We start from the raw sequence: 27,421 nt of genomic DNA, 5'->3' as shown, positions 1-27,421 counted from the left end.
AGCTACAGTGACCATCTGTCCTGATTTCTGCCTCCTATCTTGACAGAATTATTAATTAAGTACCATTTCCAAAATGTCCTGGCTTAGACAATAAATTATATGGTCTCCTTAATTGCCGTTTTATTAGAAACTCATGTACAGATTTAAGCCCTATAGTTCTTAGGAAAAAACATAAATTTAGCAAAGATTTTCAGTAAAAGAGAAAAGAAATAGCATATAGCATAAAGGAGTTTGAGTTTTTTCTAGATATAAGATTGTGGGTGAACTTCATAGCTTCAAGGATCTATATATAAGATCCTTGAAGATCCAAGATTTAATATATAAGTGATCAGTCTTTAATTTTTTTAAAAAATTCTGTGGTGCTAGGGATCAAACTCGGGGCCTTGTGCATGCTAGTTAAAAGCTCTACCACTGAGATAAATCCCCAGTCCTTCAATATCTTCTTCTTATTCAATAACTACTCTAGACTTGTGAGTTATTGGATATGGTTCCAGGAGCAGAAAGGGAATGGATGGAATGAAATATATTAAAAGGGATTTTTCTGATGTAAGGGCTAGGAGAATAAAGAAACTGATTTATCTTTTCTCTGTTAAGTTATATTTAAAAATAGCTTATTTGTATAATTCCTTCCTTTCTTTGAACGTTGTGTTTAACATTATCTTATAAATATGTTAGACTTAATATTAAGATCAGTTAACAAAATTAAGTTCTCAAGTGGAATGCTATACCTTTAGGAGGACTATTAGAGAAATTCTGAATTGATCAAGAATATAATTTTAGTTCATTTATGCAGTCTGATGTCATTAATATTTACCCTTCAATTCCATTTATCCATCCTGACCATAAATTTTCACTTGCCTTCTTTTCCCTATTCTGTAACTGTCCTATCCCTTATTAATAGGCCAGAACCAATCACTTCTGAAATCAATTAAAACAAAAGGAAGACCATCCTTGTTTTTTAATTGAGTAGATTTCCATCACACTTTATTAAAAAAATCTCATTTTCTTGCCTACATGCATGCAACAAGATATGGCCAAAAAAAAAAAAAAAACCTCTCTGGCAGAAGACATTCAGTCAACAAACTGATCTGTTAGCTTGTTTCCTTCACTACATATGGTAGATGTTTAAGAATAGAAAAATTATACATCAGACATAATATCCTCATCAGCCCCATATCTGGCTGTAGAAATTGGGCCTAATACATTAATTTCCTGGGCTTTAAATTCTGCCAAGTCTTATATTCTAAAAACATCCGTTCCATTGAGAGGATCTATGCTATCACCTTGTTTTTGAGGCTGTAGAGGGCCATGCTCCCCTAGATAAAAATGGTAAAATCAAAGTCCTTAGCAAATAACAAGACTGCTTTTACTGGGTCCCCCACAAATAATGAGGACTGAAGCCTTTATTTTGTATTATTTAAAAATGTACAAAATAACCAAGATAGCCACAGTCTACTTAATCACAATATGTCATTAGAAGCCAAATCCATATGTAAATCCATACTCACTATTCACTATTGAACAGCCTGCCCTGCATTTTTCATCACTCTATGAAGAAATATATAACAGAGCTGATAAATACTCCCCACACCCTGCCATAGTATTGGGGAGGAGAGGACATGCTCCAGTTTGTTCTGAGGGAACAGAAGAGTGAAGCTCAGGGAATGAGGCAGCAGCTGAATCTTTCCAATGAAGAGTGACTAAGAAAATGGTTTGTAAGAAAGTTCCTTATTTTCTACCTAAGATTCTAACATAGAACTGACTCAGAAATGTTCACAGAATTCATACTTAAGCTAAGAAGTAATTACATGGTTTTAGTAAAGTCCTGTCTTCAGCACTTGGTGTGTTGAAAGAAACATCTTCATCTTCTTCATCTAGCTGGAGACTACCAGAAGACAAACGGATTCTGGCCATGGGTGACTTTTTTCCTTTGCCATACAAAGAGTAGTAGTCTGGTTTAAGAATCTCTGATTCAGAATCACTGGATTCACTAGCTACGTATCTTTCTGCTGTGCTCTGATCCATGAGAACTGCTGGGAACTCCTGCTCTGCAAACATACATGTAAATAGGTCTGCTTTACGACTCAGAGCGGGACGAGGCCCTAAAGGTCTAAATTCGGACCCAAAAGGAAAACGGATAGTTTTCATGTCTGATTGGCTCTGGGACCGTTTGGGGGTTTGCTCTTGAATGTTATATGTAAAAGCGTCTTCTAAATTTGGGTCTTCCTCTTCTGGATCTAAATTGATATTGTTCCTACCACTAGTCCTGGCCATAGCTTCTTGGAGTTCTTGAAGGTCTTGCTGAAAGCTTTTTATTCTGGTGTTCCTTGGACTCCTTTTGGGTGGCTTTATTGCAGAGGGCTCTAAGTAGTTGTCTGGTCTTGCCCTTTCCTCTGCCATGACTGGAGAGCGTCTGGGCACCTGAGGTGGCTTGTCCACATAAAAAAAGACTTGGGGAGGCATAATATCCACTTGCTGACTAGTACAAGGAATATAGGGCACATCTGTGTAAGTTAGCTGCCTTGCTGGACTCACTCCACTTGTGAGGCCAGAAGATGTGTTTATGTGATGGTCAGCAAACTTGGAGCTTGTTCGGAAGGAGCTTAGAGGACTTCTCTGCTCAAAGAAGTCTCTGGGATCAGGCTGAGGATCAGGGTCAGTGTTAAAGACAGGATCTGAATAAAGAAAAGAGAAAGATGAACTGCTTTGCGACTGATGTAACGATGTGGGATCCGCCTCTGGTTTGGAACGCTCCAGTTCAGCTGCAAACGTCACCTCCACGGCAGAGTTCCTCCTCCTACTGTCTAACACAGGTTCAGATGCGTGTACTCCATTCACATTTCGGTAGTACCCACCACCATATGCTAGTCTCAAGTCTTCCACCTTGAAAGAAAGGACATGTTGGTGAAAAAAAAGGAAAAAGCCATTTGACTGGAGTGGGGATCACACTTCTATCTTAGCCAAGAATTTTGAAAAGTAGTTTTCCACAAAGTTAGTTCAATCCATGTTATATTCCAGGATTGACAAATATATATGGAAAGGAGAAGAACTTGTACCATTTTCTAAATTGTGTATTAAAAAGAATATGACAGACTATTCTTTCTCAGTTACATCCCATTTCTGGCCTCCAAGTATGCAATAGACTTGAGGCAACATTGTACTTCAAGCAGTTTTCGTTTAGTAGCTCTTATCAATGAACCAGAAAACCTGCCTGGTCCGGACTCTGCTTTTGTCTTGCTTTTGTGTGACCTTAGACAAGTCTCCTAACTTTCTTGCTCCAGCCTCCTCCCTATTTTCTGTAAAATGATTGGGAACAAGTCTATAAATGGCATGAAATTTTCATATACTGGACAGAACCTTTCATCATTATACCTCTGATAGCTTTTGGATAAAAACTGACTTGAAATGAAGGCATGAGAGTTTATGAGACCTATAATTAATTTTTTATATAATTAATTTTTGTAGAAAGATCCAAAGAAAAGTGATTAACAAGATTGATACTATAAAACTGGCAACTTTCTCCTTCACTTAAACACAGTTAAGCAGCAAAATTATTTTAAAACCTTAACACAGACCTCTTACCTTCCTCTAAGCCTTAAAATTTCCATAGGTAGAAAAGCAGAGATTTTAGTTTTAAAAATACAAAGCCATAGAAATTGATTTGGATCTTCATTTTGCAAGATGTTAACAATACTGGTTACAATTTGAAAATGTGCCAGAGCCTTTTAGTCTATAAGGTACACACCAGTGGGAGTTTACTAAATGGTCTTCTTTTGGCCAAGAAAGGTTGAGCCAGCAGCCCTCCCCAGGAGGCTAACCTTCTGGAACAGAATAACCCTTAGACACAGTGGGAGATTGTGCGGAATCAATTTTTGGGAGCATTTGAAATTTGGATGAATTACATGTATTTAAAGAAGTAGGAATTTTCAGAAATCTTACTTGTTTTGACACATCAGAGAGGATGTCTGGTGAGGACCTGCACTGTCGTTCATGATACTGAGACGGGTAATGCTTTCTGAAATCCCCAAATAGAGAAGTCATTGAAATGGCTGACATGGGAATAGTGGGATATGTATGAAACTGTACATTCAACTTGAAGTCAGCATGAGAGGGAGAAACAAAAGCATGTACCTTTCAAATGGCAAGCTCTTCAACTGCCGTTTATTCCCATATTCCAAAAGCTGCCTTTGGGTTCTTCCACTATTACAAAGATGAGTTCAAATAATTAATAAATAATCCAATAAGCTACTAAAACTCGAGCCTCAGTTACTGTTGAAACCAAAAGCATCTAGATGAATTACATAGGTCATGACTTGTTGAAGATCACATGAATGGTAATGCCCACCTATCCAAGAACCAGGAAGAGAGCAACCTTAACTACATAGAACCCAGACATTTCTTTTTTAAAATTATTTTTTAGTTATAGTTGGACACAAAACCTTTATTTTATTTATTTTTTTTTATGTGGTGCTAAGGATCGAACCCAGGGCCTCTCACGTGCTAGGCAAGCACTCTACTGCTGAGCCACAACCCCAGCCCCCCCAGACATTTCATTTCTACAAATTTAAAAAGTCAACTGACTGGAGCTGGGGTTGTGGCTCAGTGGTAGAGCACTTGCCTAGTACACGTGAGGCATTGGGTTAGATTCTCAGCACCACATTAAAAAATAAGTAATTAAAGGTATTGTATCCATCTGAAACTAAAACAAAATTTTTTTAAAAACTCAACTGACTGATTATCTGTTTCCCAAATGCATGGCAGGAAAAAAGCAGCTAACTAAACAGCACAAGAGGATAGCTCCAGTCAGTTGTACACTAGCAAAGAAATGCAGCTGACTGGTGGGAGAAACAAGAGCCAAGAAAGATATCACAAAAATAATAAAACCCAGAAAGTCTGAGCCATTTATCACTGAAGTGCAAGGCCTGACTTGCCTCCCCCACCCTGAGGCCGTCACTGCACTACAGCTGCCTGCAGAGGATAATAAGTGATGTTTATAATAACTCAGGTCATTAAGGAAAGGGCAAAATATGCACAGTATCATCTGTTCAAGAAGACAGGGATTTGTAGAATACATTTTGGAAAGATTCCATCAAAAATACGTTCTTAAAAATACCTCAATTCTTACTGGGGCAGACTTCCACTGTTTGACGAATTCCTTATGTGGAAGCATTCGATTAGAATTTTTTATCTTAGCTAAGAGCTTTGAAAGCTTCTTGCAGTGCATTCCTAGGCTGGTGTTTTCAAGTAAAAACAAGATCTTAATTCGACCTCACTTCCATTCCTCCAAGGTGTGACCTGTAGTGAGGAGCTGCTAGTGTAATATTGCTCAACCTTTTTAATCCCTTATCCCCTCCAGTGCTTTCTTGCTCTTTTGCCTAACATCACCAGAGGATGTTGTTGATCTTTCCTTCCCAAGTCTTGCATATAAGTCGCATATAAGACAAACAATAGGTTCATTGAATATATTTTCTCAAACTGCTTATGCCCCCTCATCCTTGTTGTGATTCTGATCCAACCCCTTAAGTAGGTAAGCCGCCATCCCCCTGTCTCCCAATTGGGAAATATTGACTTAGAGCATCTTGTCAAAAGTGAGCAGTAAAGAGTACAATCTTTCAAGTGACTGAAATAAATTCTTTTTTTGGGGGGGGGGCGGTACTAGGGATTGAACCCAAGAGCACTTAACCCCTGAGCCACATCCACAGCCCTTTTTATTTTTTTATTTAGAGACAGGATCTCACTGAGTTGATTAGGGCTTCACTTAGTTGCTGAGGCTGGCTTTGAACCTGCAATCCTCCTGCCTCACTTTCCCAAGCCGCTGGGATTACAGGCATGTGCCACTGTGACTGGCTGAAATAGATTCTTTATTCTTTCTAGAATTTGAACAACTCCTATTGCCTCCCATGTTATTAAAAAGAAGTAGTATACTACTGCATGGTATTTAATTACCTATAGCGGAAACTGGAACCCTTGCTGCAAAGTAGAGTTTTGGGCTTTGATTTGGGCTCTTCAGAAAGCCTGAAGAAGGCATGATACTCCACACAAGTCTTCCAGAAAGCTTTGCAGGCATCTCGGCTGGCCATTGTGAACTCCAAGGTGTCCTTGCACAACGCCTATGTAAAGCAATTTACATCTAGCAAAACATTCTTCCAGAATATTAAAGACTTTGGAATCCCAATGCCTTCCAAGCTCTCAGTCCCAGGGACTATAGGGCTTCTGATTTCCCACTCGGCTCCCCATAGGCTTCACACCTACTGAGACCAAATGATTGGCAACCTTCAGAGGAACAGACAGGGCCACTGCTCTCAAATAGAGCCTTCTCTAAAAGTCAGTGTTGCTTTACACACTAGCCTTAGACACTGTTTAACCCCCACCCCTTCTCTGCCAGGAACATTTTTATGAAGTTGTAAATCAGGTTAAAATGAACATCAAAGGGCATCCTTTCAAGGTGACAAGAAGTTATAAATGACCAACAGGAAAGGGGAGGGAGGAGGAGATTTCCTTACAGATGGAAGGGTTTATAGGATGATTACATGTCCATGAAGCTTTTTAACTTACCAGCAAGAAACACTTCTTCCTCTAGATGCTATCTTGCTCTATGATGTTCTGTGTTGCTCTTTTAACATATTTCAATCTGTCTTTGGGGACCTTGGCCTTCCAAACCTAAAGTTCAAGATCTTCCCATCCCCTGACTCACTATATACCCCCTTTAGCCCAAGGCTACATGGCATGATTACAGTCACATTTTCCACAGCCCCACCAACCCACTGCACTGACCTTCCCACTTGTCTCATTTCTTTCCAGGTTCCTACTTACAGCCCCTGCGGCTGACCATGAATTTCCCACTGGATACAGTCTCCTTAACTGCTCAAATGAACACTTTAATATAATGCCAAGATTCAGAGAATGAAGCCCAAACGGACCTTCTGTAGGTCAAAAATTATTTGATACACATGTTTCATTTCCTTTATGGTTATAAAACAATATCATTTCTCACATCTTTGTCTCATCTTGTATGATGCAAACTTGCCCAATGATTACTTATTTTGCTTATGTGTATACCCACTTCTCATATCCTGCTTGGCTTTGGCATGTAGTAGATGCTCAACAATTTTTTTCTCAAGAAAAATAGGTAAAGTTACAGAGGAAGGCAGGAGGGGAAGGGAAAGGGGAAATTGAATTTGAATTCCATGAATATATGAAATTTTCACCATGAGCCAATTACTATGTATAACTATAATGCTCTAATAAAAATAAATAAACCTCTAAAAAAGATATATGTTGTAAAATGCAATGGAGAACATCAAGTGATTCGGTCCATAGTCCTAATTCTAATCATTCATTCCCATTTGACTCATCAAACCCCTCAAAAACTATTTCCACAGAGATTTCCCTTACTTTACTCATTCTGAACTACAAATCAGATTTCTTAGTGTTTTGTCTTTGCTAATAGTGTCAGTAAAGCTCTGGTTGGTTATGTAGAGGCAAGAGAGGGGGCATATCACCCCTCACGGCTGGTCAGCTTTTCACTACTTATATTCAAAACATTTGCAGAAGCAACCAAGAAATTCCAAGTGAACAGAAAAGCAAAAGAATTTATTAGAAATCTACTTACCAAGATATTGGCATGAAGTTTGATAAGAAAATGTTTTCTCTTAAAACTCAACTTGCGGATTTTAGCCCAGTTGAAAGTATTGATCTTTGTATTTCCCTGTAATAAAACATGTAGCTGATTTCAGTCTGTGTAAGCAAAATTTGGCTTGTAAAACAGGGCAAATATGATTGAAAATGCACTTCATAAATAGGACTGTGTGGTGTGTGTGGGGGGGGGTACTGGGGATTGAACCCAGGGGTAATTTACCACTGAGCTACATCACCAGTCCTTTTAAATTTGTTTTTATTTTGACACAGGATCTTGCTAAGTTGCTGAGGCTGGCCTTGAACTTGTGATCTTTCTGCCTTATCTTCCTGAGTCTCTGGTATTACAGGCATGTGCCACAGCCCCTGGTGAATGAAACTATTTTTGATCCATCTCTTGCATAGAATGATCCTGTTGAGCTAAGTAGAAGCTATGGCCAAGTGTTTCAGGTGGGCCACAAGACTGCTCTGGGGATGGTTTCTGGCTTAGACAGTGAGATCACAGTAGAAATGGATTACTTTAATAGGTTCATGAAACTCACCTCTTTCCCATGTTTGCAGAGTCAGTTGCTAAAAAAAAGACATATTTCTCCTGCCACCCCATTTACCCAAATACCTTTAATAATTCCTCACTGCCTGCATCATCAAGTCTTGGCTGAGTTTTCCTGTTACTTTTCTATTGAATATACAGCTGTATTTCCCACTGCTCCCCCCCACAAAAAAACACTCTTTCATTCAAATCTACACCTTTCTCCTCATTCTCCTTACTCAAAATACCTTCTACATAGACAAGCCTTCTTACCAGCTTTGATAGCACCTTCTTGAGAATATTCATTTTCTTTGAAGAAAAGATTTACTTTTTTTTGGTACCAGGGATTGAACTCAGGGGCACTTGACCCCTGAGGCACATCCTCAGCCCTATTTTGTATTTTATTTAGAGACAGGGTCTCACTCAGTTGCTTAGTGCCTCACTATTGCTGAGGCTGGCTTTGAACTCAAGATTCTCGTGTCTCAGCCTCCCAAGCCACTGGGATTACAGGCGTGTGCCATTGCACCCAGCTGAAAAGATTCACTTTTTAAATTAGTGTTTTAGCTGTTTATAAAAACTTAAAATTGATATATGTTAATGGGGTACCATGTGATGTTTCACTGCATATATAATTGTGCAATGTTCCAGCCAGGTTAATCATATCTATTTCATCAAATATTTTTTGAAATATTTTTAGTTGTAAATGAACACAATACCTTTATTTATTTATTTATTTTTATGTGGTGCTAAGGATCGAACCCAGTGCCTTACATATGCTAGGCAAGTGCTCTACTACTGAGCTAAAGCCACAACCCTCACCAAATATTTTTATGATGAAAACATTCAGGGGCTTGGGCTGTGGCTGAGAGGCAGACTGCTTGCCTAGCACGCATGAGGCACTCACTGGGTTTGATCCTCAGCACCACATAAAGTAAAATAAAGACATTGTGTCCACCTCTAACTAAAAATAAATAAATAAATAAATAAATAACATCAGGGCTGGGGTTGTGGCTCAGTGGTAGAGCTCTCGCCTAGCATGCGTGAGGCCCTGGGTTCGATCCTCAGCACCACATGAAAGTAAAATGAAGATATTGTGTCCACTTAAAACTTAAAAAAATAAATGTTTAAAAAAATTCAGAATACTTTTTCTAGCTTTGTTGAATTATGTAAGACATAAATGTTATCCATAGTCATCCTACTGTGCAATAGCACACCAGAGCTGTTTCCTCCTATCTAATTGTAACTTAGTGCACATTGATCAACTTCTCTTCATCCTTCCCTCCCTCTATTTTTCCAGTCTTTGGGAACCATTACTCTCAACTACAACATCAACTTTTTTAGTACTTTCATTTCTGTCCCTAGCTTATTTCACTTAACATAAGAGCCTCCAGTTCCATCCATATTGTTGTAAATGAGAGCATTTCATTCTTATTATGACTGAATAGTATTCCATCTTGTATATTTTTGTACATTTTCTTTACCCATTCATCAGTTAATAGAGGCTTAGGTCATTTCTTTTTTTAAAATATTTTTTAAATTGTAGGTGGACATGATACCTTTATTTTTATGTGGTGCTGAGGATCGAACCCAGGGCTTCACACATGATAGGCAGGTGCTCTACCACTCAGCTACAGCCCTGGCTCTCATTTCTTTTTTATTATTATTTTTATTTATTTTTTATTTTAATTTGTTATATATGACAGTAGAATGCATTACAATTCATATTACACATATAGAGCACAATTTTTCTATTTCTTGTCTATTGTGAATGCCTTCTCTAGAATATTCTTATTCCTGCAGCCTATGTCCCTTCCTAACTCCCCTGTACTCTCTTGGATCTCCTGGTCTGCGTAAACAGCTTACCTTGTTTTTTTCATTTATTTGTTTGTTCAAGAAGTAATCCATTCACATGGTTGAAAACCAAAAGCACACACAAAATATAAATAGTATTGAAGCCAAGTTTGAGGCCAGCCTCAGAAACTTAAGCAAGACCCTGTATCAAAAAAATTTAAAAATCTGGGGATGGTGGAGTGCCCCTGGGTTCAATCCCCAGTACTCCCTGCAAAACACACAAACGCATGCACACACACACACACACGCACACACACACACACACTCACACACACACACACACACACACACGGAAAAAAAAAAGATATGTAGCATTGAGAAGTTTCACTCTCACCACCATCACCCCTACTCTTGTTCCCACCTAACCATTCCCTACAAGCACCACATTTATTAGTTTGTTGATTATTTAAAAGTCTGATAGCACTATTGGGACCAAGTCTCTCTCACATTCAATGTTAGTTTCTTGACTGCCTTTTGTCTGTTCTCTCTTTCTTTGAAACAACCTTCCTTAACTCCCAACTCTGGCCCTGTGGCCTAGATAACTTCCTCAGGTCTTGGCTTAAACGTTAAGGCCCTCTCACCTGTTATCTTAGTGCCCTACACTTCTAGCACAAACTCCTGGCCCTTGTTTGTAATTACTTATTTAACTATCTGTCTTCTCCTCATTAGAAACCAAGTGCTATGAATTCAGGATCATTCTTATCTACTTCTGTAGCCCTAGTGCCTGGTACAGAATGCACAAAGAATATACTGAAAAAAGGATGAATAAATAAATGGCTTCCTAACTCCCTAAATACACTAAAAACTACTGACTTGCACATTTTAAAACAGTTCAATTTTATAGGATGTAGTTGATGCCCTTCAGTAGATGAATGGATAACAAAATGTGGCATATATACACAATGGAATATTACTCAGCAATAAAAGAGAATAAAATCCTGGCATTTGCAGTTAAATGGATGCAGTTGGAGAAGATAATGCTAAGTGAAGTTAGCTAATCCTCCAAAAAAATAAATGGTGAATGTTTTCTGATATAAGGTGACTGACTCATAGTGGGGTAGGGAGAGGCAGCATGGGAGGAATAGACAAACTCTAGATAGGGAAGAGGGGTGTAGGGGAGGGAGCAGGGGGTTAGCAATGATGGTGGAATGTGATGGACATCATTATCCAAAGTACATGTATGAAGACACGAATTGCTGTCAACATACTTTGTATACAATTAGAGATATGAAAAATTGTGTTCTATATGTGTATAAGAATTGTAATGCACTCTGTTGTCATATATTAAAAAATAATTAAAAACCCTTTTAAAAAAAGAAAGAATATGATAAAGAACACAGAGGGCTGGAGTTGCGTTTCAATGGTAGAGCACTTGCTAAGAATATGTGAGGCATTGGTTTCGATTCTCAGCACCACATATGAATAAATAAATAAAATAAAGATATTGTGTCCATCTACAACTAAAAAAACACTTTAAAAACAAGAACACAGAGATAAATATCTATTCTTTGACTGAATTTAGGGTAGAGACACAACATATTCTAAGTAACATCAGCTGTATTGTTCCCAACTGCCTACAGAAATAATCACATTGAAAGAAATCACAAGCAACATGGTAGCTCTACCTTGCTACCATTCCCATCTTTTCCAGTGCAGTAAGAAATGGCAAGGACCAGGGGTTAGAGTGGGAAGGGTAACAAGGCCCTCCTGGATAAACACATATGAGGCTTTTAAAATTTGTTCTTTTTAGTTATACATGACAATAGAATGTATTTTGACATATTATACATAAAAGGAGTGTAATTTTCCATTCTTGCAGTTGGACACGAAGTGGACTTACACTGGTGTTGAATTCATAATCGAACATAGGAAATTTATGTCCAATGTATACCATTATTTTTCCTATTCCCATGCTCCTCCTTTCCCTTCATTCCCCTTTGTCTAACCCAATGAACTTGTATCCCCACTTTATTGTGTGATAGCATCTGCATATCATAGAGAACATTTTGTCTTGGGCTTTTTGGGATTTGCTTATTTTACTCCATTGAGTCTTTTGCTCATCAGTGTGACTGACTCTCATGCTGAAAAGTTTATAACCAAATAAATGAGAAGGCCAAGATTCTCTTAGCTGAATCCTTACATGACCTGTTTGGTAACTCCAGAGTTCTAATTTGGTCTTGGGGGTCAGTGGGCCTTAGGTCATCTCCCTTCTCTCTTACAAGTGATTTATTCACAACAAAGTCCTGGGAAAAGAATGAACCAGTAAATCGCAATAGTCAGTGGCAAGGTTGAGCACTAATGCCCTGCCAGCTAGCACTGGGCACCTCCATTGCAAACAAAAATGAACAGAAGCATGGCACATTTTGGACCCCTCTAGGTGTCTCTGGAGGACCTGGACAGTGTCACAGCCTACATTTTTTAGATGCCCTAATATACTTGCTCTAGAAGTTCCAAAGAGCTTCTTGACTTTACTTCCCTACCATGTTGGCCTCAACAAATGTGTGAACCCCTTAGAATGTAGATAGTTATTTACAGATTGCACCTTGAAGCAAAATGCATTGAGGGGAGATGGCTTACCCCTGACCTTTTCAAGCATTATTTCCCTTTATAGCAATTGGTAAAACTGAGTATTGTGATCACCCATGGAACAGACACCCAAGTTTGAGTGGAGATAACCTGGCAAGCTGAAGGACTTGGAAGGAAAGAGTTGTTACCCGTAACACCAGGACTCCCATGTGTGCAACAGCCAGGTGAATCTGCATCCCTTCACCATCACTGGCAGGGTGGGGCCTGATGCCATACATGTCCAGTTTCCTTGCTATGTCCAGTAGTAGAATATCAGATTCAGCTGGATTTTTGCCACTGCAAGGGGAAAGAATTTATGAGCCTAATAAATCCAGCACGCATGACACCTCCACTCTGAGAGCTCCATGAGGAGGTCAGTGTTTTCTTGAGCCTGAAGCTTCTCAGGCTTAAGGGCTTGCTTTCAAGAATCTGTTCCCAGCTTTAGTGTCCTCCACTGGGGAAGCAGGTGCCAGTTAAAGTACTTACATGTGCTTCTGATGAAAGTGCATGATCTTGCTCTCTAAACAGTCTTGGTTTGGTAAGTACCGGCTTTGTGCCAGATGTTTCTTGACTGTTTCTTCATGAAAGTCTCCCAGTTCTGCTGCATGACAAAAGAAAGTGACATTTTTCACATTGCCATCGAGGAACTAAGCAACTCAGCCATTGCAAACAGAAATGAACAGAAGCATTGCACATTTTGTACACCTCAAGGTGTCTCTGGAGGTCCTGGACAGTGTCACAGCCTACATCTTTTAGATGCCCTAATATACTTGCTCTAGAAGTTCCAAAGAGCAAACTCAGCCTAATGATCTCCCCCAAATAGTTCTTTCTTTGCAGCTAGTTGTAGCTCCATGCCTCTGACTTCATGCTATACATATATGTGTATTTCTGTAGGGGAGGACCGACTGGCTATTTTTCAAATTATGAGCAATTGGTATTGATGTTTCAGTATAGTAAGTTACAGACATTGTGTCCATCTACAACTAAAAAAATTTAAAAATAAGAACACAGAGATAAATATCTATTCTTTGACTGAATTTATGGTAGAGACACTAGATATTCTAATATGAGCAGTTGGTATATGCTGTTTCAGTATAGTAAGCAACAGACCTATTACCAAGATTATAGCTGCATGTTTTGTTGGGATTTTCTTTTCCCACATTCTTCTTATATCTCCTACTTCCAACTAGCCCCTGTTAGAGGTTGAATTTTCTCTCTCCAATATGGAAATCCTAACCTCCAGGACCACCAAACATGGTTCAATTTGGAGACAAGTCCTTTAAAGAGGTGATTAAGTTAAAATCAACGACATTGGGAGCTCTGTAATTCAATCTGACTGGTGTTCCTATAAAGGGAGGAAATTTGGACATACAGAGAGATGCAAGGGATGTGAGCACAGCAAAAGGCCCACGTGAAGACATAGCAAGAAGACAGCCATCTGTAAGCCAAGGAGACAGGCTTCAGAAGAAACCAAACAAGCCAACACCTTGATCTTGAACTTCCAGAATCATAAGAAAATTATTTTCTCTCCTTTAAACCACCCAGTATCTGGTATTTTTCCTTGACAGCCCTAGTAGACTAATTCATCCCCCCAACTTCACTCCACTCTGATCATATATTATCAAGAAAAAAGGAATAAACATGCTAACTATAATGCAAACCAGTCTCAGCCAATTTATCACTCTATACATTGGAAATCTAGTAAATCCCCAGCTATCTGGAATCCCCAGGAGATGAATCATTCTGGAAATTATTCTGGGCTTTCAAATACCTAGCAGTGTATGCATGATCATAATTTACTCTTTTCTAGATGTCTCCAGCTTATTATTTTAAATACTTTTTATAGCATTATGCCTATGCAGGCAATTGAGGTATTTAGGGATTATCTGCCCCTAATTTAAAAGGCCTCAGGCTGCTTTGACATTTGGATTCTTTTGTCTTCTTTATAGTTGTTTTATTAAATTGTTGTTACCATTGTTGTTTTTGCTTTTTTCGTATCAGGTTTATATGAATTACTTCCTGGTCATCGAATTCTCATCTAACATAAAATGGAAAATCAGATCTCCACACCTATTAGAAGTGTATGTTGTATAAGAGTGAATACACTCTTGCTGGGCACGGTGGTGCATGCCTGTAATCCCAGTGGCTTGGGAGGTTGAGGCAGGAAGATTGCAAGTGCAAAGCCAGCCTCAGTAACTTAGTGAGGCCCTCTCTCAAAATTAAAAATAAAAAGTACTGGGGATGTAGTTTAGTGGTAAAGTACCCCCTGGGTTAAACCCCCAGTACCATAAATAAATAAATAAACAAACAAACAAATAAATAAAAATTTAAAAAGCGTAAATAGACTCTCCATGAAATCCTGTGGTAAGCAAAATATGTGAACAATAGGGTACCTAGTTTGAGAGCTAGAAGGATTTTTGTTTGTTGATATTCTCTTTTCTTTCTTTGTGTTCTATTTGTATTTTGGACAGACAGTTTGGTCATCTTTAGACAATTAAGGTACACATGTATATTTCAAAATCACATTATGATGAAAATCTCCATATATCAAACATTTATAAAGGCCAATACAATGACTTGTTAATTTATTTATTTGTTCATTTATTTTACCAATACTGATAAATGTACAAATCTCACTAATAATCAGGCTTAGATAGCCTCACTAATTAATTTCATCAAATGTTCAAAATAGTAATAAATATAAATTCTTCACAGTTTTTTTTCCAGAAAATAGAGAAGGGCATACTTACCAATTCTTTCTAGGGGCCCAGTATTACCCCAATACCCAAGCCAGATAAAAACATCAACAAGAAGAGAAAAGTATAGGTCAATATCTCTTGTGAATACAGAGGCAAAAATCCTCAATAAAATACTAGCAAATTGAATTCGACATTAAATAAAAAACATTGCAGGGGCTAGAGTTATGGCTCAGTGGTAGAGCACGTGTGAGGCACTGGGTTTGATTCTCAGCACCACAAATAAAGAAATGAATAAAATAAAGATACACCAACATCAAAAAAAAAAAAAAAAGATTGTATGCTATGACCAAGTAAGATTTATTTCAGGATTTCAAGGTAAGTTCAACATACGAAAATCAATTAATGTAATACACCTATTAATATAATAAAGGACACAAATGCACACATACACATACACACACACACACCAAAAAAACACCCCAACTCATTATACATTATCTTCTGAATAGATGCAGAAAATGCAATGAGTAAATCCAACACCCATTTATGGTAAAAACACTTGGCTCAGTGACAGAGCACTTCTTTAGCATGTGTGAGGCTCTGAGTTCAATCCCCAGCCCTGTAAAAAAAAACAAATAAGCAAAGAAAAAACCTACGGCTAAGGAGGGGAGGGAAAAAAGGAAATACTGGGGAATGTTATTGACCAAATTATATTGTTATTTTGTGTGCACATATGAGTATGTAATAATGAATCCTCACATTATGTATAATTATAATGTACCAGTAAAAATATGGGAAAAAAATCTTATAACTACTATTATAATCATACTACATGGTTAGAAACTAAATGCTTTCTGTTAAGTCCAGGAACCAGACAAAGATATGTGTTCTTGCTATCTCACCCAACATGATACTGGTGGTTCTAGTAATTACAGTTGGGCAAAAAGATATATAAAGGATGTGCTCAAAAATGGAAGAGATAAAATTGTCTTTACTTGGAGTAAACATGATCTTGTATGTCAAAAATCATAAAGAACCCACAAAACTACTAAAACTAATAAATTAGTTCAGCAAGAAAAAACTGATATACAAAAGGTAAATATATTTGTATATAATAGCAATGAACAATCTGAAAATAAAATTAAGAAAATAGTTGCATTTACAGTAACATCAAGAAAAGAATAAAATACTGAGGAATAAATCAAACAAAAGAAGTGTAGGACTTGTACACTGGAAACTACAAACATTGATGAATTTTGAAAAATGATTTACACAAGTGGAAAGATATCTCATGTTCATGGACTAGAAGACTTGCTATTGTTAAGATGGCAACTTTTTCCAAAATTGAGCTATAAACATAGGACAATCCCCATCAAAATCCCACAGACTTTTTTTTTGGTAAAAATAAATAAGCTTAAAATTTACATAGAAATGAGGAGATGCAAATTAATCAAAACAATTTTGCAGAAAAAATAAAGTTGGAGTATATACAGTTGCTTATTTCAAAACCTATTACAAAGTTACAACAATAAAGTAAGTGTAAATAATGATAAAAGGACAGACGTTGAGATTGATGAACCATAATTGAGAGTCCAGAAATAAGGTCAAAAGACAAATTTAATGTCTTAAATTCTCAAATGAGGCAGGCCTGGTGGTGCACACCTATAATCCCAGCAGCTTGGGAGGCTGAGGCAGGAGGATTACAAATTCAAAGCCAACCTTAGCAACTTAGTGAGACTCTGTCTCAAAATAAAACTAAAATTAAAAAAAAAAAGGTTGGGGATGTAGCTCAGTGGTTAAGCACCCCTGGATTCAATCTCTGGTACCCTGCACCTCCCCCTGCAAAAAAGGTTGATAGTAAGCTAACTCTTTTAACATAGGCAAAAGTTTTAAATAAGCATTTTACAAAAACAAACAGTGATAAGCACACAAAAAGGTGTCAAATCTTTAGTCATTAGGAAAATGCTGATAATTATAATTGCAATAAGATATGTCTTCATAAACACATATTAATGAAGGTATAGAAAAATTGAAAACCTTATACATTTCTGGTATTAATATAACAATTTGAAAAACAGTTTGGCTGTTTCTTAAAATATTCAACATAAGTATTTCACAACACCAAGCAATTACACTCAGGAATCTTCCCAAGAGAAATGAAAACAGGTACTCATATAAAGTCTGGTGAGCCAATGTTTATAACATTATTTATTATAGTTGGAAATAATCCAAATGTCCATGACCAGGTGATTAGATGGATAAAATATGGTACATACATAAAATGGAATACTATTCAGCAACAGAAAGGAACAAACTGAAACATTTATGAATTTAAAAAATATGGTGAGTAGAAAAAGATACGAAATACCACATATTTTATCATTCAATTTACATGAAATGTACAAAAAAGGCAAATATGGAGAAACAGAAAATAAACTGTGGTTGCCTGGAGCCAAGCACGGGAACAGAGTGTGATCACAAATGGGCCTGAGAGATCTCTTTTTTTTAATTGTTGGTTGTTCAAAACATTACATACTTCTTGACATATTATATTTCACACTTTGATTCAAGTGGGTTATGAACTCCCATTTTTACCCCATATACAGATTGCAGAATCACATCAGTTACACTTCCATTGATTTACATATTGCCATACTAGTGTCTGTTGTATTCTGCTGCCTTTCCTATCCTCTACTATCCCCCCTCCCCTCCCCTCTTCTCTCTCTACCCCCTCTACTGTAATTCATTTGTCCCCCTTGTATTATTTTTCCCTTTCCCCTCACTTCCTCTTGTATGTAATTTTGTATAACCCAGAGGGTCTCCTTCCATTTCCATGCAATTTCCCTTCTCTCTTGCTTTCCCTCCCACCTCTCATCCCTGTTTAATGTTAATCTTCTTCTCATGCTCTTCGTCCCTACTCTGTTCTTAGTTACTCTCCTTATATCAAAGAAGATCTCTTTTGATGTTATAGAAATGTTCTAAAACTGGATTGTGGTAATGGTTGCACAACTCTATAAATTTACAGAGTTGAGTTATGCATTTTTAAGTAGGTGAATTTATTGTATGTAAATTCTACATCAATAGAGCCATTAAAAAATACATGACACATCAAACTTTTGGCTTATTTTTCTTCCTTCTTAAGTGACTAAGTAGATATTAAAGTCCTTTAGTATATTCGTTTGTTTTTGCTTTTTGTTTGTGCAGTGCTGGGATTGAACCCAGGGCCTCACGCATCCTGGGCAAGTTGTCTACCACTAAGCCACATCCCCAACCCTAGACTTTGGAATTATTAAGCACAAGACCCCATGCTGAAAACATAAGAACATCTAAGACTGGGCTTGTTTTTCTCTTCATGCAGAACTATGACAAGTTAGGAAGAGAACTATTACATACAAATAAGTAAATATCACCAATAACAGAAGGTGACAAATGTCATGAGCACTTTCAGTATCACCATGCTGGTCCAAACTATCATTATCTCTCCTGTAATTTCCCCTTATCTGGTCTCCCCACTCCCACCATTCCCTCCTCAGATCTATTTTCACCACAGCAGCTAACATGATCCTGTTAAAATCTAATTCAGATTATTTCACTCCTCTGCTTAAACTGCTTTAATACTTTCCCATCTCATTTAGAGTCAAGCTGTATGTCTTTAATATGTTTTATTTCTTTTCTTGAAACAGGGTCTTGTAAGTTGCTGAGGCTGGCCCAGAACTTTTGATGTTTCTGCCTCAGGATCCTGAGTTGCTGGAATTACAGGTGAGTGCCTAGGATTTGGTTTTCAATTTTTTTAAAACCAGGTATTGAACTCAGGGACACTCAACTACTGAGCCAAATCCCCAGCACTTTTTATATTTTATTTAGAGACAGGGTCTCTAAGGCCCTTCAGGATTAATCTCTCTGCATCTCATTCAGCTCTAGCTAGTCACAATAGCTTTTGATGTTTCCCCAAGACACATAGTATGTTACCACCTCAGGCCTTTTGCATTGAATGTTCTCTCTGCTTAGAACTTTCTTCCACCAGATTTTGCCGCATGGCTTGGTCTCTCACCTCCCACAAGTCTTTGTTCAACTGTTCCCTTCACAGTACATTTACCTCCACTTGCCACCTTATTTAAATATTCAGTACCCACTCTCAGAATCCCTTATCTCTCTTCCATGCTTTATTTTTCTCCATTGCCCTCATCACCTTCTAACACTGTCAACATGTGAACTCCATGAGGGTGAGGATTTTTGTTTCAATTCCTTGCTGTGGCCTTAATTACCTATAATAGTATCTGGTACATGGCATGTATTTGATAAGCAAAAATGAATTTTTGTTGAATAAATGGCAAAGAAGCGTTACTAAGGGAGTTCATAAGGGGGAAGCTTCATTTGAAATGTATAAATTGTGTTTGAGAGGAAATGTCCCATTAGAGAAGATGAGTTCCAAGACAGACTTAAGCAGGTAAGAACGTCAGGATGCGGGGTTCTTGAATGCCTAGAATACAGCAGGTGTTCAACGAATATTGGATGAGTGAATAAATGAACAGATAAATGAGCAATCTGGTTGTGACCGGCATACTATCTTAGTGTCCAGTGAGCCTGACCAGGATCAATTATGAAAAGCTAACTCACTGGAAGTTTAGTTCCGCCTCCACAGCTCCCCTATGGAAAGAGCTTCTATTGATAAACAAAATAACTCCTGGGAAAGTTGAAGGGCTCTATGCTATGCCTGAAATTGGCCACTAGGGAATGCTCAAACACATAAGGCAGCATTGTTAAGAATGAAATTGGGCTCCCCCAAAAAAGGCCACCCAGAAACCCCAACCTCCTGGTTGCTACTTTAAGAGGCAGCCAATGGAGAAAGATGTTTTCCAACAATGTTTCCTCCATCTGCTCTACCCAGGCCCCACATCCCAGTGCCAAACAAAATATTGGACACATGGTTAATGACCTTGGCATTCAGGATCTTCAAAATGATGCTTCACTTTCCACTACTTCTCCTAAATAGACACCATGCTTGAGCTCTACTGGGACATTCTGCATCCTCCATATATGCTGCTTCTTGCCCCACCACCATTTCTTTCATGCTGTTTTCTCTGCCTATCATCTATCCAATTCCCCAGTTTCTCTTTAAGGTCTAGCACAAAAGCCACCTCCTCCCTCAGCCTTCCCTGATTACTATTGCTCTTACTGCCCTCTGCCTTGCTGAGATAAACTTCAGTTCTTTTTACTTGTCCCAGCCAGGAGTCCCTTGATAAACATGGATTCAGACACCATCTGCATCCAAGCACTTCATTCTGGAGTTCCTAGTGAAATCAACCATTTATGGACTGGCAGAAAGGTAAGGGGGCAGAGGTCAAAAATGAACTTATGAAACAAGAAACTGAAGTTATGATCCTGCAGGATTACTAAGGAACAGTGTATTCTTGGGAGGTCTCTAAAATAGAGAGAAAGTCCAGCTGGCCTTAGAAGAAGAGATGTTATCTTCAGCTGCCTAGACCCTACCCTTAGGGCTACAGAAGCAGCCTGGCCTGTCCAGTGTCAACCCTCCCAGGCAGGCCCCCACTGTTCTGCCTCCTCTGCCTACTTTTGTTATTCAGCCTAGTCCAACTATGGCTGCTAGGATATGGGGAACACTAATAGATGCCTGGGGCCTTTTTCCCTTTTAGCCTCTCTCCACCTGCTGTACTCTGTGCTTTGTTCTCTGAAACCATGATAAAGAACAACACAGAAATCATATTGAACGTGACAGTGTGCTACAGAGAGCACATACCAGAGATGTATCCTGGGGGCAAACAGAGGCAGTCAGTGCCTGCCTGGCAAAGTCCATGCCCAGATTTGTCCAAACCAGTTCCTGGACAGCAAGCCCAGGGGCAGTGGGAGGGGCAGGTTGGACTGAGGTAAAAGAAAATCAGCATTTACTTTTAATCTACAGAACCACCCTGTGAGAGGGTATTCTTATTTCTATTTTAAAGACAAGGACACTCGGGCTCAGAGAAGGAAAGGGACTTGCCCTCCACAGTTAGGAAGTAGTAGAGACAGAACAGAATTTGATACAAATCTCAATGGCTGCAATGAAGCAGCCTCTTTCTGCTGCACCATGCTGTTTCTCTAGATCTTATCCAGGCTGTCTGTCCTTTTAAGCCCTAACACAGTGATATTCACACTGGGATGTTCAGCTCTTTTGCTTGGGTCTCCATCTGGCTGATAGGCCCCAAAGCAGACATTAGTTACTTACATTGTAAGATGTGAGATACCATCAACGCTGTACAGTTGTCACTGCAGGGAAGCCTTCCTAGAGCCAAATCCTTCTTTATTTGAAGAGTAAAAAGATACCTGCAAAGAAGTTGGGAAAAATCTCTTAGAGAGAGAAACAGGAATAAGAAAGAGCATTTCACTTCTGCCAGACCCAAGATAATTCAAGAGACGAATGGCACCCCCAGTGGTGAGTAATGCCTAAGATTTGCTTCAGCCTCAAACCAGCCCCAGACCACAAAGTGCTGATCCAGCATTTTGGCAGTTTTTGCAGCCATTAGGAGTCACCCTGGCCAAATCCTCCCGCCAACTTGAGGGAAGTGGCCAATCATTCTCTGGTAGTTTCTGCCACGTAGCAAAGCCACATTCCAAACAAGAGAGAAAATAAGAGCCAGCAAGAATGAAGGCACTTTTGAGGCCAGTACTGAACTGTTGAGAAAGTACAGTCAAAGGCTAGAGTGTAGCTCAGTGGTTGAGTGCTTTCCTAGCATGCATGAGGCCCTGGGTTCCATTCACAGCACCACAAACAAAATAGTGTTATCAAGTACTCTCTGCAATAACAAGGAGGTTGGTGGACCAGGAATGATTAGCCTGGTTTACACTTATACAGAGAGGGGTGACATGATTTAACAAGGTCATACCACCCAAAGATTATGATTTCAGAAATCAAGGACTTGGGGCCAGGCTTCTGCCCACATTATTCCCTTTGCCTGAATTGCTATCTCTATCATTGGAGCCCAGCCCAACACTTTACACAGAAGAGGTATCATAAGGAACATTTGCTGAATGGAATTAAGCCTTTTTCCCCACCAGCATCTCACCAGGGACCCTTAAAATGAAGGTTGGTATTTGGGCCTCTACCAAACAAATAGCATTTGTCCCACACATTTAAGGTCTTATCAAAGAAGAATCAACTTTGGGGGAAAAAATGTCTATAATAAAGTCTCCACCACTGCTTTCTTCCGTGGTCCAAGATAAAATATTGATTTTATTTTATACATTAAAACATTTATTGAATATCTACAGTGGGTGCTTCCCTATATAAAATACAATCATTTTTGGCACTGGGAATTGAACCCAGAGCCTTATATATGCTGGACAAGCACTCTGCAAGTCAGCTACATCCTCAGCCTTTTTATTTTACTTTGAAACCGGGTCTTGCTAAGTGCCCAGTCTAGCCTTTAGTTTATGATCCTCTTGCCTCATCATCTTGGAGTAGCTGGCTTATGGCTGTGCACCACCACTCCTGACTAAAATGTGATTTTCTAAATGAAGTTCAGTTGACCTTTTTGGTAACTAATTAAGCCTTGAAGGCCATGTGGTGGATCAAAATTAATTGCAGGTGATAGACAAAAATACAGATTGAAAAATTTAGCAGATGATTATTCAGTTTACAAAAGCATTAATCATTATAATCCTTAGAATTGTGAGCTCCCTAATGCATTAGAAATGACTCAATTAGAAAAATTATATTTGCACACCACTCACAGAAATCCACATATTAGCCTCAAACAAGTATCCTTATGAATTCAACCAGTTAAGTATTCTTAAATGTACCAATGGGGAAAAGCGAAAGGGAACTTAACCTTTGCCATTGCCTGTTTTCAAACAGAGATGGAAATGAGAAAAAAATCAGTTCAGTTGCTAAAAGGAAAGTGAATTTCTTTGTGTTCCTAACAAGAAAGAAACTTCTTGTCATTTGACACGTTCCTTGCTGTTAAGAAGGCAGCTGCCTGCTACAAATACCAAATCTTTCCTCTGAACAGCTGATGAATCATTCATCATCACATTGATTTTCTCAGGTTGTTTTTTTTTTTTTGAGGGAGAGGAAGAGAATATGTTTATCTCCATCAAAATTGGTCATAATTTAAAACTTAACTGAAATGGGTTTATGAATGCGAACTAACATAAATACCAAGATATCAGGTTATCACAAATAAGGAGAGAATCTGGAGAGAAAAATAGGAAGAGAGAGGCTTATGAAAAGTGACTTGTGCAGGACCTCTCAGAAAAGTTTCCTTGTATGAAAGGGGTGAGGTTGAACTATCTATGAACCATGTAGGAGGGGAGACGTCAGGAAGAATAACTGCCAACATCCTGTGATGTTGGCCAAATCATTTTAACTCCCAGGACATGTTTCCTCATCTGTAAACCAAGAGGGTTGGACTGGGTTATCTCTTAGATCTGTTCTATGTTTAAGAGTCTAAGTCTAGAAAGCAGAGTAGGGGTTGGGGGAGTATTGTATTGACAATGAATTTTTGCAGAAGTAGGTTTACATTGTCATTCCAAAGGGCATCTTTCATAAGTATACATCATCATTACAGAATGTCTCGGATTCTACCTATGAGATATATATATATATACACACACGTGCCTATTTTCAAAGTTCACAGAAATCAGCTGGTATCATGCCTATACTTATTGAAACATGCTATGAGGGAGAGCATGGTTATTGCTGTAGCAGTTAATAACATAACCCCTAAGGGTCAGCCAGGTTTGCTACCACTTCTAGAATATCACCCCTCATTCTCCCTGAAGCTCCAAACTTTTGAAGATTTACATCTTAGAGACCAGCCAGGCTCTTTCTCTCTCCTGCTCCTTTCCATCTCCCAGAGAGTGACATAGAGCCAAGTCTTGCTAAGGGGAGCTAGAAGCCCCTTCCCAATCAATGGAGAATGATGATCCTCAAGTAACATCATGCAGCAGACACAAAGGTACTATACCTTGTAAGTTCTTCCCGAAGATGTCCAGGGTCCACTGGGAAAAATTTCACCATAAATTTGAAAACAACCTCCTTAGGATCTTAAAACACAATATCTCCATAAGTTGTAATTAAATGTCCATCATAACAGTTACAGGTCTTTACACACAGAAACACACACAGACACCCACCCACCCACACCTACTTCTTTACTTTCCTCCCCTTTCTATTAGTCCTTTCCATTAGACTTTTATTTTAAATTCAATTTTTCATTTGTATAGTGTCTTTATGTGGACAGGAATTGGAAAAGTTTTCCCACCCCTCTCCTACCCACTCTCCTTTATAGTTTCTTTTTTTTAAGATGTGCCCCCTTTGGGGCCTACTATTTGTCCTCAGAAATGTCCTATTCAAAAAAATCTACCACTTGCTGCTTGGGATTCTGCATTCCTGCTTCAGAAAAGGACCCAAGTTAAGCTGGAACACATGATTATCACTTGGCTTAAGACTCTCATAAAGGAACTAGAAGCAGTGTAGACCAATGCCTATATCTTGAAATATACACTAGAAGAACCATATCTACCTATTTTTGCACCTACTTGCATTTGAAAATACGAAACTTGAGCCAAGGGTATGTGCAGCTCGGTTATAGAGCACTCTCCCAGCATGCACAAGGTTCTGGGTTTCATCCCCAACACCACAAATAAGAAAAGAATTAAAGTAGTCACATTGAACATAATTTTTCTATATTCATATATGAATAAAAGACCAGTGAAACTCCATATCATGTCCAACCACAAAAATAGGATCCTAATTAGAATAAGTTATGCTCCATGTATGTATAATATGTCAGAATACACTCTACTGTTATGTATACCTAAAAAGAAGAAACAAGTAACTACATACACATAGCATTAGTGCCATTCAATAAATGATATTCTGTAAATATTTCTTGGGTGCCTACCATGTGCCAAGGGGAATACAAAGGCAGCTATTAGCTGCCAATGTGGTAGGTGAGTTGGATATCTAGATAGACAAATCCAAATCCACAAAATGTTGTAAGCACTGAGTACTGGGAAAGCACAAAAGGGAGAAAAAAGTTTGAAGACGGTCAAGGAAATCTTTCTAGAGGAGCTGAGAATGGAACAAGGCTACCAGATTCAGCAAATAAAAGTGCAAGAATCCCAGTTCAATCTGAATTTCATTTAAATAATAATTACACGGGATGTACCATACAAAAAAAAATCATTCTTTATCTGAAATTCCAATTCCATTGGGCATCCTATATTTTATCTATCACACCTACACCAGAGGTTAGTTTTGTTAAAGTCAGCAGAGATAGGAATACAAATGGTTGGTGAAAGGGGCAAAGCTAGAAAGGTAGTCAGAAACCAGTGCTTTGGGTCATCATGCTGAGGAGGTTGGACTTTACTTGGTGGGTAAAAGGGAGCCAGGAAGCATTTTAAGCAGGAGACCAATGTGGTCAGGGTTGTATTTTCAATAGATCCCTTTTGGGAGTAATGTAGATGATGGATTGGGGAGAATCAGTTTGGAAGCTGTTAGAATAATGTGACAGATGATCATTACACAGCAGGAACAAACAGAACTGTGAGAAGCACCCACATGTAAAGAGCAGGTGGGAGAAGAGGAACCAGGAAAAGAGGTACCGAACAGTGTTTTTCAAAGTGTTGATTGACGTCCATCTGCCTCAGAAACACCTGCAGAAGTGGTTAAACATGCAGATTGCTGGTGGACAACCCAGAAATAAGGTTCAGGAATCTGTATTTTAGCAAGAACCCCAGGTGATCCTAAGGCACTCTGAAATTTGAGAACAACCACACTAGATAGTGAACTATAGGAGGAAATATTTCATGCATAGAAGGCACTCGAATATGAACTGAAGCAAATGGGGGGTGTTTGTGATGGCATAAAACTAATGACTCTTCAGGCAGAAAGTGAATGGCATTGCAGATTGACATTAAGGATGCTTGAAGATTTGCAGTGCCAGAGCATGAGATCTATTCCTAGAGCCAATCCCCAGAGCGCCATAATTACCAGTGTTCTTCAGATGTACTCAAAGATCCAGCGGCATGATCTCCTTCATCTCAGGCAAAATTAAAACAATTTTCTAAATTGCCAAATATACTGAATGTATGAAGGATTGAGATAATATGTCAAAGTCCTTTTCTCCCCTTATGTTAAGGTAAGGAATAGTGTGGGATTGCTGAAATATTTTTCAAGTGTGAACTGCAAACTATATTCCTTAAATGATTTTCCATACTTACTTTTTACTTGCTTTGTTAGGGGTTTCAAAAGTTCCAACCAAACCTGTAATAACATCAATGAAAAAAAAATTGGTAGAACATAGCATTGAGCACAGCAGTTTTTCTTTTGGTACCAGAAAAAGGGCAACATGAAATAAATACCAGGACTATTTAGCTTTCTAAAGATAGTTGGAAACAAACAGCAGTGTCATAGAGACGATGTACCTTCACCACAATCTGCCCACTAGTATTTTTCCAATGACAGTGAATGTTGTTGATCTATAAACTCTTTGTTGTTGACATTTGAATCACTGCTCCCCTGCCTCAGTTGGATGACAAAGGTGTCACACACAAGTCTCATTAATTGCTACAAAGACTAATGAAGGCATTTGGCTCCATTTTTGAATCCTACTGTCCCCCAAAGGACTGTTTAATAGACCTGAGGAGCCTTTCTGGGAAGGTTCTGGAGTAGATATGCCAGCGCAGGACACAGTAAAAGAACATCGTGAATGTTAGGACTGAAAAAGAGGAATGAAGAATCCCCTAAAGATTTTCTGGGGAGGTCAGGAGCCTTAATTCTGGGGATTGAGGTCCAGCCTCTGGAAAGTCAAAATGGATACAGTGTGGAGAACTGTTCAGAGAGTGACAAAACTGGAGCATGTGGTAGAAGAGTTTGTGTTTGAAAAACTGAGGTGACTTTTAATAAACAAGGAGGAAGGGGCATAGTTATTACATTCTATCACTTTGTAAGGTGTATGTAAATGGTGTTTCATTTTTCAGTTAAGGGATTGAGCCCTACATACCTAGATGCAAACTGCCTTTGCAAGCATTTCTAGACACACACACACAAAAAGCCTACAATAAAAGAAACTTACATTGTTTCCAGAATGGCTGCAGAATTCTAACCCAAAATATTCCTTTTCGGCAAGATTGAGATGGC

The 27,421-nt window shown here is 38.6% G+C and overlaps 1 protein-coding gene and 1 non-coding gene across 2 annotated transcripts; one reads left to right on the top strand and one right to left on the bottom strand.

The window, feature by feature from the left end:
* Positions 1–1,364: 1,364 nt before the first annotated feature.
* Positions 1,365–27,421, bottom strand: Frmd7 (FERM domain containing 7). The gene is made up of 11 exons (XM_040285581.2): positions 27,357–27,421; positions 26,503–26,545; positions 24,243–24,321; positions 21,503–21,600; positions 13,067–13,181; positions 12,730–12,877; positions 7,613–7,708; positions 5,947–6,110; positions 4,132–4,200; positions 3,940–4,015; positions 1,365–2,883 (listed from the first exon to the last, which is right to left on the bottom strand). The coding sequence occupies exons 3-11, from the start codon at positions 24,293–24,295 to the stop codon at positions 1,789–1,791; spliced, it is 1,914 nt and encodes a 637-aa protein (XP_040141515.2). The 5' UTR covers positions 24,296–24,321; positions 26,503–26,545; positions 27,357–27,421; the 3' UTR covers positions 1,365–1,788.
* Trnaa-agc (transfer RNA alanine (anticodon AGC)) lies at positions 9,165–9,237 on the top strand. Its single transcript has one exon. It is a non-coding gene; the product is annotated as a tRNA-Ala (tRNA).

This window comes from Ictidomys tridecemlineatus, chromosome X (genome assembly GCF_052094955.1).
Source record: "Ictidomys tridecemlineatus isolate mIctTri1 chromosome X, mIctTri1.hap1, whole genome shotgun sequence".
Lineage (NCBI taxonomy): Eukaryota > Metazoa > Chordata > Mammalia > Rodentia > Sciuridae > Ictidomys > Ictidomys tridecemlineatus.
The sequence above is the reverse complement of the archived record's forward strand: the minus strand, read 5'-3'. Positions and strand labels throughout refer to the sequence as shown.